At 38.0% G+C, this 11571-nt stretch overlaps 1 protein-coding gene across 1 annotated transcript; it reads left to right on the top strand.

The window, feature by feature from the left end:
• The first annotated feature begins 4055 nt into the window (after positions 1 to 4055).
• On the top strand, positions 4056 to 6306 carry cyb561d2 (cytochrome b561 family, member D2). Its single transcript, XM_084745034.1, has 3 exons — positions 4056 to 4446; positions 4532 to 4569; positions 5350 to 6306. Exons 1-3 carry the CDS (start codon positions 4314 to 4316, stop codon positions 5851 to 5853), a joined length of 675 nt encoding a protein of 224 aa, XP_084601160.1. The 5' UTR covers positions 4056 to 4313; the 3' UTR covers positions 5854 to 6306.
• Positions 6307 to 11571: the final 5265 nt, after the last annotated feature.

The following is an 11571-nucleotide window of genomic DNA, read 5'->3' as shown; positions in this document are numbered from 1 at the left end:
TTTGTACACCGATGAAGTACATTTTATGACCATACAAAACCTGCAGTCCATTTGGCACCACTTTCTAATACCCTTTATTTAGTACACTATTTATAAATTGTAACAAATATCTTTTTTCATGGTTAATAACGCATGTCCTAATGCTTTGAAGAAGACATTAAAAACAACTTCTGTTTTGCCACATCATGAGGAATCTCCTTGATGGATTACTGTAAATGTCCATCCATCCCTTAATAGATAAATCGATAAATATATGATAATAATATACATAATAATATATGGTAGGCTAAGTTACTTATTAATTTAATTTGGTTTACTTTTGGTTTATCATTTTAAGATACTTAACATTAGCTGCAGATTTTAGGGTTTAATAGAACAATATAAAGACATTATAGCTGCAACTTATAAACACTTTATAAAGGATCTATTATTACTGCTTCTAATCGGGCAACAATTGGATGTCCTGTTCTAAACCATATACAATATAGAAACATTATGTTTTAGATGGCTGTTACATTGCATTACATGTCTATTTCTATATCTTGCACCTTGCAAATATTCTGACTTCATTCTGTAAATTTTGCACATTTTCTGGACATTATTTTGCACATTTCCCACACAAACTGTACACTGCTTTCACTTAAATAACAGTCATATTGTAAATATTATTTTTATAATAATTTTACATTATGTTTTTTTTTTTTAAATCAATTTTGTACTTTCCTTTCATGCTTCTTGACATGCAACACTTGCTTTTACCTTTATTTATATTTTTATCAAACATGTCATGCACCCTTGTACCAAGGCAAATTCCTTGTATGTGAAAATCTACTTGGCAGCAAAAGCCTGATTCTGATATTTTCTGTTTTTTTATGTTTAAATGTGTGTGTGTTCTACATTTACCTGGCTGCAAGACAAATTCTCTTTGGAAACAATAAAGTCAAACCTAATGTCCAATAATAGCAAGGTTCATAATATAATAATTTCATAGCTTGCCAAAAATAAAAATCACATCATTTGTAAAATTTAAGAATTAATTAATGATATTATTGATCAGTCTGACACAGAGTCCTTTTTTCTCAAATAGTACATAATGTCGTTGGACTGAACAGACTATTTAATGTTTAATTACGGGACATTTGGAAATCAGTCAGTGAGGAAAAAGCCTCCAGGCTCTGATATGGAGGGCAGACGAATCTCTCTTCTTTAAGGCTCTGAAGACAGAAGAAAGCAAAATCTTGTAGTGACAGAGCTAATGTCTGGGTTTGTAGATGGAACTGCAAGTAAACCTAGAGAGAGGTTGTGGTACATTGTTTATTTCACACCTAGTAATAATATGAGTAACAGTAAAGACATGTTTTTATTCACATACTAAATCTGTATCTGCATATGTGGCCTCGTCTGAGACTCATGGTAGACACAATGCAACAATGTAAAATTATTTACATAAAAATGTAAATCCTCCACAACATCTTAGTACTTCAGTGAAAGTAGAACTTTTTGTATTACTTTTCTCAAAATGTGTTTAAAGTGAACATATTCATAATGCAGGAAAATAGCCAATGTGAGTGTTGCATTATAAGATCTATGAATGTATCTGATCAGATTATCATTACTTATGTAGCACTTTAGATATTACTGGATAGATATACCTATAACAATGCATTATTTTATAAAAGGATTGTATATTTTGTATTAAAAAAATTCTGCTGATGCTTCAAACATGTCTGATTTGGTTGTGATGTTTTAGTGCCACCGTCTGGACAGTGCAGTGACTGTCTTTTCCAGTGTTAGGGCTGCAAAAGGAAATCTGCCAAGTCTGACTCCTCTCAGAAAAAAAAATAAACAAAGAATGTCAATGAACAGTGGCAGTGAATGTAAGACAGAGGAGGATAGACAGACAGAGACAGAAAGAGAGAAGGAGAGGGATGTCCTGAATGAACGTGTTGTTGTTGTTGTTTTCTCTTGCTATCTGCTGTTCAGTGTGTGGAGGCCCTGCTAAGTCACAAGCTTATTACAGACTAAATGAAGCACAATAACAACAGCTGACCGTGTGGAATGGGTCTGAGACATCACATCCTGAACCATCAGGCTCAAACAACACCACACAGCCAAACTGTAAACTTTATCTGTGCTAGTTTATCTGCACAGGTTTGACAGGTTTGTGATTTTTACAGTTATACATTTGAATTAAATCAATTCTGACTCATTGGTTCAACAACAAGGGTCAAAACCGGCCTGGATTCAACCAGGCGATGTGTCTTCCTTGAATGCATGTGCGAAATCTTTCTAGACGGCATCCACGTCAGCCAGCAGTAAAGTTATGTGCGTTAAATGAAGACTTCCGGGAATCGCAGTTTCAGAATAAAAGCACGAAAAGTTAAACCCCTTTGTAAACCGGTTTAAACCTATTTGTATTTAAAGAGTGGACTTACAAATATAACTACTTTTCAGCTGTGACAAAAAACTGACAGGAAATGACAGACAATAAATGGTTTGGTTTCATGCACACCTTTTGGAATTTTAAAATGCCGCCTTATTGTTGTGTTGCCTGGATTCACCAGACTAATTCACAAAATGAATGCAAATGAAAACACAAGCTCAGCAGATTCACCTGTGTCTTAGACTAACAGCTGTGTCATGAATCTATTTCATATTCAAGTAAGAGAGCCAGTGAACAGAGACCTCCAAAGCTTCTGGTTCGAAGCCATATTTGTTTTTCTTGTTTGGTAGCAATGAGGTTTGTAAACATGCTTTCACTTATCATGTCTAATTAAACTTCTGCTCAGTCTAATGGAGGTATGCAAATTACTTTAGGTACCAAACTTCATGAGATAACAAGAGCAATAAAGTTGTTACCTCTCTCACAATAACAGGTGCAAAAAAACAATATCAGACTGTTGTAAATCACACACAGCTGAAACATGTCTACTGCCTTCAAATGAGGTCTAATCATGCATAATATAAAAACACCTAGCACATGACCATGACCATAGGTACATAGGGCCTTTAAAGGAAACCTATTATGCTTAATTTAAGCTCTATATTTTTATTCTGAGACTCTACTACAGTAGCTTTACATCTTTCACTGTTCAAAAACATCCTTATTGATCTAATATCCAGCTGTTTTGCAGGCCCTCAATTCACTCTCAGCCTAAATCAAATTGTTTTAGCTCATGTCTCTTTAAGAATGGTCTTCCTGAAAAGAACACTTTCCTCTGATTGACCAACTTCCAGGAGCCTGCTCAGGGACAGCACCCAGTGTTTGTCAGCCCGACTTGTGTACTTTGACCAAGATGACCAATAAAGGGAAAAAAAAATCAAACAAAAAAACCCCCCTCAGATGCGTGGTATTCAAAGCAGTCTCAGTCAAATCTGAGCTTTTCACTCAGGTTTGACTGAGACTGGTACCTCATTTCTTGAAACTTTGCCATGTTTAATATGGACATCCAACATCACGACATTATATATATGTAACAGAAAACTAGAAAAAATATAATAGACCTCCTTTAACTATGTATCTGTTTGTTTTCACTTTTTTGTCATTGTGGTAATTTAAATGTAATTTTAATATTTTCTTAATGTCTTACTTTTGTATATTTATATGCCCCTGTAAAGCACTTTGAATTAGATTGTGTCTGTGCTACATGAATACATTTGCCATACATTTGCTTGCCGTGTGTTCTGTACAACAAAAAAGATATTAATGTAAAATTGAGTTTAAAGCCCTTAACATGTCATTTGATGTATTTATATGGCACAAACAAATTTGCCATTACTGTAATCAAATTAACCCAAATCACTGAACAAGTGTGGCCCCTGATGATCTGGGGCCACGGGGCAGTTGAGACGCTTGCATGGTTGCTAAACTAGATTTGAATGTACGTCCGTTTACACGTAAATGGACATCTCGATTCAAAAACTTGGAATAACATGACGACAGGAACACACATGGGTGTATTTTGGGGTTTCATTGGGGTGAGAGCGAATTTGTATGAAAAAATCTTTATTCTGAAAATCCTAACCGGAAGTTGTAGTTTTTTCTGGCCGGCTGAGCTGCCTACATAACAACGTTGCGTTGGACTGAAGTTACGTTCATGATTCGTAAAGTCACTTTGATCTGCTAATGTTTGCTTATGTCAAAGTCCGGTCTTGCAGCTGTAAATAAGCAACATTTGAACACGAGGATCTAACGGTAACGTTTCCGCCACCGTCAGTTCCTGTTTCAGCTGGACTGACCGTGGGTTCACTTTAGGTGACGGTGGTGTCAGTTGCAGGTGAGCCGTCTCGGTCCAAGTAAGTTATCTTTGAACATGGTTCACATCAAAGAGAGTGACTCTGAGCCTCGGGTCTACGGTTATATCAGATCAGCTTCCGCAGTACTGACCCACTTCATCTGCGTCGCCTTCACTGTGTTTATCACAGTTCTGTGTCGACCAGGTTCAAGTAAGTCTTCATGTTCAAACACCTTCATGCCACTGTCACTGTCAGCCCAAACATTTGTTGATTTCATCTTTTTGTTTTATTTTAGGTTTGTTTTCTTGGCATCCTTTCTTCATGACACTAGCGGTAAGTTGACGCTTTCAAAATAAAGCTCTTCACTGTAAACACATGAAATGAGTTAAATCACACCCTGCAGCTTTTATTTGTGGAGCTGGATTACTGACTGGGTCTGCTGGGCAAAGGCTCAGGGGCCCGTGGCATCAGAGGGTCCAGAGGGCCAGAGCGTCTATTTGAAGTGACAAGTCAACCCTACAAATACAGAGAGACACAAAATGACCACACACAGACACGACATGACCATAAAGAGGCATAGAAGTACCTCCAAGACACAAAATAACAACACAAAAAGATTACGATGAGTCATAAAATTACCAATAGAAGATGAAAAATTACCTTGAGCGGACACAAAACTATCACAAGAGTCACAAAAGTACCACAAAGAAGCATAAAACTACTAAAGGGAGACAAGAAATGAAAAAGAGGCACACAAGTACCTCAGAGAGACATAAAAAAAACTACGGAAAAGTACAAAACAACTACAAAGGGACACAAAACTATCACAAGGCAAGACTAAACAAACAAGCAAACAACCACAAAGAGACGTCTCTTTTAAGTGTCCAGGGGTCTGATGTCTCATAATTTCTCCATAGCAGTGGGTCACAACTATTTTATTAATTAAATGCCCAAATTCCTGGTTCTGGCTTCCCAAACATATAATTTTAATATGCCTACATGGGCTTTGGTAAGTTGTGATCTTTTATGATATTTTATAGACCAGAAGATAAATCAATGATTCAAGAAAATCCACATTTTTTTAATACCTCTAATCGTTTCTTTTTCCAACAGTTCTGTTTCTTCATGACAGAAGCCATCCTCCTCTTCTCCCCTCATGGCTCGCCCATCAAAAAGCTTCCACACAAGACAAAAGGACGCGTTCACTGGATCCTGCAGTGTCTCTGTGTGTCCTGTGCCGTCCTGGGTGTGGCAGCCATCTCTTACAACAAACACCTGAACGGTAAACCTCACTTCACCTCCTGGCACGGTCTGCTGGGCCTGCTCACAGTGTGTGTGGTGGGGCTGCAGTCCGTGGCAGCCATGCCTCTCATCTACCACTCTCTGGCCAAAGGCTGGTCCCTGGCCAAACTCAAACGCTACCATGCGGCGTCTGGACTCGTCACGTACCTGCTCGGCAGTGCCAGCCTGCTCCTGGGCCTCAGCTCTGCCTGGTTCACTGCATCTGTCAGGGAATACACCTGGTACCTGTCAGTCCTCTGCCCTGCTGTCACCGCCCTCGTCATCATGAACCAAGTCACCAGGGCGTACGTGGCTAAGAAACGCTTCCAGTCCTGACAGAAGACACAATATCAACGCTTTAATGAAACGCTGACTGAATACTTGCGCAAGGTCTGCCTACAAAATGTCATTTTTTAGTCACGACCAGTCAATTTAATTTTCATAAAAGTGAAAAAGGAACTGATTTCTGGTGCTGTGCACCTCCTTGAGGGTCTTGTCATGTCACGAAGCACCAGTGCTAAATGTGGAAAATGAAATACTTCCTTGTGTTTTATACGTAACGTACACAGGACTGTAGTTACCATTGTACGGAAGCCGAGAATGGCTGTGCTTGCCATTTTTTAAAAATCCCATTATCTCAAAATATCACCAAAGCTTAATTTATCTCGTTATCTTGAGAAAACAAAAGGCAGATTTCTTGAGATGATCAGATCATTTATCATGAGACAACAACATTTGTTTTCTTGAGATCATCAGAGAATTTTGTAGGCCTTTTTTACCAACATGGAACTGGTCCATATCAGTTCATGCACCTAAGTTTGAATCATACTGGAACTAACATATTGGAACCTAAAAAGTTGGTCCCCAGCTGAAACCAAAAAAAAAGAAAAAAAGCAGGTTTTGTGGGTGGGTGTGTTATCGTCCACAGGTTGTTGTGTATTGTTCAATGCCCTCTGTTAATGACACATCCTTGGTTACGATGGCTCCACTCAAAAACCTGTGGAAACATGGGCTGTTTGTTAGATAGGACCAAGGTTGCAAGAATCTTGAACAGAACCAGTTAAAGAACCAGAGCTACATTGGTGCGAATAAGCTTATGGAGACCTCAAAAATTAGTGTCTGATTTATTTGATCATACCTGATTTCAGCCTTCAAGATCACTGCCATGACTGTCAGCGAAGATTCAATAAGCCAAGGCACAAATGTGTAGTTTTATTAAAAAGCTACACATTTATCTCTTGACTTTTAGGACAGATCTGAATGTTTTCTTTAGCAGAAAACACAGAATTCACTCTCTGCCTGTTAGACCTTGACTAAAGAACAGTCTGATGCTACAGTTGTCAAGATGCCATCTGTGCCTGCTGACATGGCAGCCATGATCTCTGATTAATGTTTCAAGTAATAAGAGGAAACAACCTTTTGTTTCCTTGTGATAATGGGTTGATAATCTCAAGTAAACAAGGCCAATTTTTCAAAATAATGAAATGAATAACTCTTAATCTCTAGCTGACAGCATTTAAAAATTGATTGCAAGCACAGCACGGCTTCCGTAACATTGAGGACAATGAAGTCGTCTCTCCTTTTATTCCCCAGCAGTTTGGGGTTTTATTTGATAATTAGATACATTTCACGTTGGGCTTTTTCGCGGCTATTTTTAGCCATGCCAGCTTTAATTAATGACCACATATTTGCAAAGTGAATTACATTCCCATCAGTCTCAGCTCTAGTTTCGGTCAGTTGCTTGTTTGCAAATAATAGCAAGTTGACATGTCTAACTAAATGGTGAACACGGAAAACATTCAACCTGCTAAACATCAGCAATGTTATCATGGTAGCATTAGCATGTAGCAAAGTATTGCTGTGCCTGAGTGCAGCATCACAGAGCTGTTAGCTTGGCTAAGGACTCTTAGTCATGTTTTAAACTAAATTGCTTAAAATGATGATTTTATGAAAAATAAATTACTCTTGTTGAGGAGGTGTTTGGATTCATGACCTCAGAAGCTCCTGGCTACGGCCCTGAATTTATGTTGTGAATTTTCTCAGGTTGCTTACAATCCTGCCTTTTGATTATTTATGCTGCTTTTGATTATTGTTTAAGTGTTTAAATAAATTTATGAATGTTTTTTTAAAAATCATACTGAAGATATGTTGCAAATTAAAAGCATTTGTAAATGATTCACACTGCAATAGAAGAGTGTTTTATTGTTAAAATAACATTGATAACACAGTCATATTCTGCTTCAATCTAGGCTGCATGTACGAAATTCTTACTGGATCAGCCGTTAATGGGTCAAAGTGAACAAAAGGTTAAAAAATGTAATTACAAAAAACAATATATTTTCCATCATAAATAAATAAATTTCAGACACTTACATTGAAATAAGGGAAACAACTGCCAGGTGAGCAAACACCAATAAGAAGTTATAAAAAACAGTTTTTAAAAAATGAAAAATTCCCATGAAACATAAAAATGCACATAGTTGACAAGAAATGGCAGACAGGTTTAGTTTTTTACAAACTTATGATTCCCAAGATTCAAATGCAAAGTGTTTCCAACGGATTGAGAAGACTGAGATTAAAGACATGGCGTCAGCATGATGTACCTGGTACAGTTCACAAGCAAATATGATCCTTTTCCAAAGTGCCAGCTCCACCTTCAGTTCTGAAACAAACTATCACAAGTGCCCGAGATGTGCTGAAGAAAACTGGAGACATCTTCAATGAGAGAAATGAAGCATCCAGAACAAAAACAGGGGAGGTGCCAGTAGCAAATAAAACAAAAAGCAACTATGGGAGCAAAAGATGCCCACAAGAAAACATCTCTACAAAAACTTAATAGGGAATGACCTGTTGTCTCAGGTTATCCAGTGTTTTCTAAAGGCTAATAACCACTGCGTCTAGCCTATTTTACCAGCGGAGGAAAGGGACTTTCCTAAATCTACATACCTTGAGGTGTCATCACAACATTGAAACACAAGGCTACAGAGAACAGCAAAGACCTAAACTCCCTAAAGCACTGCAGAGACTGACTGACATGACTGACAGAAGCTACTTACACTGCACTGCTGTTAAAGACGCACCTCTGTGAAAAGCTACCACGTGATGGCACTGTCAGTTCTCTAAGGCCACCACAACACCTGACCTGGCTCTGTCACAGTCACAGGTGGTTGTAATGAAACGTTGTCTGGTTTGATGGTTGGTGGCTACATTGACTTCAGGTTTTATACACTCAGACTGCATGAATGCAATGTTTTCTACAGTTTAGGTAAGATTTGTTCTCAGAAAATAACCCAGAAGAAACTACACGTAGAGTGTAGTTTGTCTGACTGACGATATATCAACCAATGTTGGGGACACTTAAGTTAAAACTGCAACAAAAGACAGGTTTTTGTAAAAGAACTAGCAACATTAAAAGGATATTGTGGATTATTTGATGTAGGGCTGTATGAGGAACTTATTAATAGAGAGCGCATTGACTACAGTAGATGGCGGTTTGCATGCTCCCAATCTGGAGAAGCAACATGTTTTGTCCCTCATTTTCTTTTTTTAAACTTTTTTTTTTTCTCATTTTAAGTTGAAGTCAAATGAGCTGCAATTACAGAAATTTCTTGAATACTGATTATCGATTAATACACTTAACTGTAATTAATTGATGAATGTCTTATCATTAACATCCCTGATGCACCATTTACAATCATTTCACCACTTTATCTTGCTGTCAGCCTTTTCTAACAGGAAAAGCATTATATAAGCCAAATATCACTCTCTCCAAACCAACCAGACTCCAGTTCTTTTAACTTGCAGACCACAGGAGTTTCTTATCTATCACTGCCTCGATCTTTTAGTTTGTGTTATTGTGTGACTTTGTTGTTTTAAATGGTATGTTTGGATTCACTTAGGTCACACAATAAACACAAACAAACCAACCACTGGAGGCTGTGGCAGATCAGCAACTGTGCTCTGCAATGATGTATTTGGGTTTGGAGAGAGTGTTATTTGGCTTGCAGGTGTGCTGACTGTCATCTACTGTAGGTAATGCACTGACTATTGCAAAGTATCTCGTACAACCACACTTCAAAGATTCTGAACTATCCCTTAAAACACAAGTCTAGGGCAGGTTCAGCATTGTGACTAAAATTACCAAGTGTGAAAGCCAAAAGGAGCGCAAACCAAGGTTTAGAGTTTGACACCGACTGTCTGAATGCTCAGTAGTTCTTCCAACAGATTTGTAAAAGGATGCACTAAGATAAATGCTAAGACTCAAGACCCCGTTGTGTTATTTATTTAAGGCTAAAAATTAAAGAACACAGTCCGAATCTTTGTCCCAGCCCCTGTGTTACCAAAGGCTAACATGAAAGTACATTCATTTTAGTTTTAAGGAAGAAAAAAAAAAGGAGAGAGAAAAAAGGAAACCATAAAGTTGAAAGTAACTTTGTTTCCCCTGCATCAATGCAAGGGCGCATTTCTCATTATGATAGTCGCTGTAATAATGAACCATCTCCCTACAACCAAAATCTACACACTGCACAGTATTGACTTGCATTATAAACAATGATAATGACTATTTACAAAGTATCAACATGTTCAGTTATAGTATCACACATAATATCCTTTCAACAGGGGATGCTACAATGTCTATCAAACTGCTAAGGACTAAAATATGCTTTGTAAGCCTAAAATTTCTGTTGTTAAAGGTAAGCCTTGAAGGATTTTCTCTAAATATACCGTCAAGTGGATTTCCTCTCTGTTGCCACTGTTGATATTATTCATTGTGATGTAGTTTTCCAGTCTAATTCACTAGAAAACTGTGCTGAAGAAAAACGAGTAAATTGGTGGTCAGCAGGTGAGTACAGCTGACACATGTAACAGCAAGTCAGATTTTGGTTTGCACTCCACTGTTTCACAGCAATATGTTATGAGACAATCCAACAAGTTTTCGTCACATTATTCCTCCTGAAATCAGAGGAAATTAAACCACCAGAACGGCGAGGTCTTGCTTTAAAAGTGTAGCAGGAAAGGCTGTGCTTAGAAAGCCCCCCGAAAGAACTCAGCTGGTCCCCGTATGACAAAAAGGTCTGTTCCCACTGCTCTGATGCTCCAGCTGAACAAGTCTGGGATATTCAGCATAAGGATTTGTTACTCTGACTTTGTAAAGTCATTAAGGTACAAGTTGATTCTCTCATTTGCAGGTGAGAGTCCATATGTATGTGTATTTGGGTGTGTGTGTGAAGTTTAAAGGGAGATGTTTGGATATTTTGAAATGGGGTTATATGAGGCAATTATCCATCATCAGTGCATTACCTACAGTAGATGACGGCCAACACACCCCCGGTTAAGAGAAGCAGCAGGGGTACTGCTGTAGGAAGCTAAGCAATCAACTGCTGTCGACAGGCTCGCCAGCAAATCAAATCTACAATGATTAATCAATGAATTGATTAGTTGTCAACTGCTAAATGAATCACCAACTATTTTGATAATCAATTAATCTCTTTGACTCGAAAGTCTCTGATTTTAACTTCTCAAATGTCAGTATTTTCTGATTTCTTGGTCCTCTGTGACAGTAAACTGAATATCTTTGTGTTGTGGACCAAAGGAAGATTTTGAGGACATCACCTTGCGTGTTGGGAAACGGTGATCGACATTTTTCACCATTTTCCAACAATTTAAGGACCAAACAGCTATTTGATTAATCACAGCTTTAGCTTGCCATCAGACAGCATTATCCAACAGGAGACTGCTGTGTTACAGGCCAAATATTGCTTTCTCCAAAGCCACCAGACTCCTTTGGCAAAATATGTCATTTTAATTTGCAGAACACGGGACATGCCTGACAACTGCTGCCCTGATATTTTACTTTGAGTTATTGTGTGACATTGCTGTTTTAAAGGGTTAGGGTCAGATTCGCTTAAGTCACAATATAACAAAAACTAACCAATAGATCAGCAAGTCCTGTCTTCTGCAAGGTAAATTTACCATTTTTGCCAAAGGAGTGTGGTTGAGGGAGACAGGGCGATAGTTGGCTTATTTAACAGTGGTTTCCATTTGAAAAGGGCT

Source organism: Lutjanus erythropterus, chromosome 2, assembly GCF_056507025.1.
Source record: "Lutjanus erythropterus isolate fLutEry1 chromosome 2, fLutEry1.hap2, whole genome shotgun sequence".
NCBI classification, from domain to species: Eukaryota; Metazoa; Chordata; class Actinopteri; order Lutjaniformes; family Lutjanidae; genus Lutjanus; species Lutjanus erythropterus.
This window is presented reverse-complemented; position numbering and strand designations above follow the sequence as displayed.

Bases quoted from the DNA above. Each gene is read 5' to 3' on its own strand.
- cyb561d2 (XM_084745034.1), top strand. From the start codon at position 4,314: ATGGTTCACATCAAAGAGAGTGACTCTGAGCCTCGGGTCTACGGTTAT. The intron at 4,447-4,531 runs GTAAGTCTTCAT...GTTTTATTTTAG, and splicing joins TCTGTGTCGACCAGGTTCAA to GTTTGTTTTCTTGGCATCCT. The intron at 4,570-5,349 runs GTAAGTTGACGC...TTTTTCCAACAG, and splicing joins CTTTCTTCATGACACTAGCG to TTCTGTTTCTTCATGACAGA.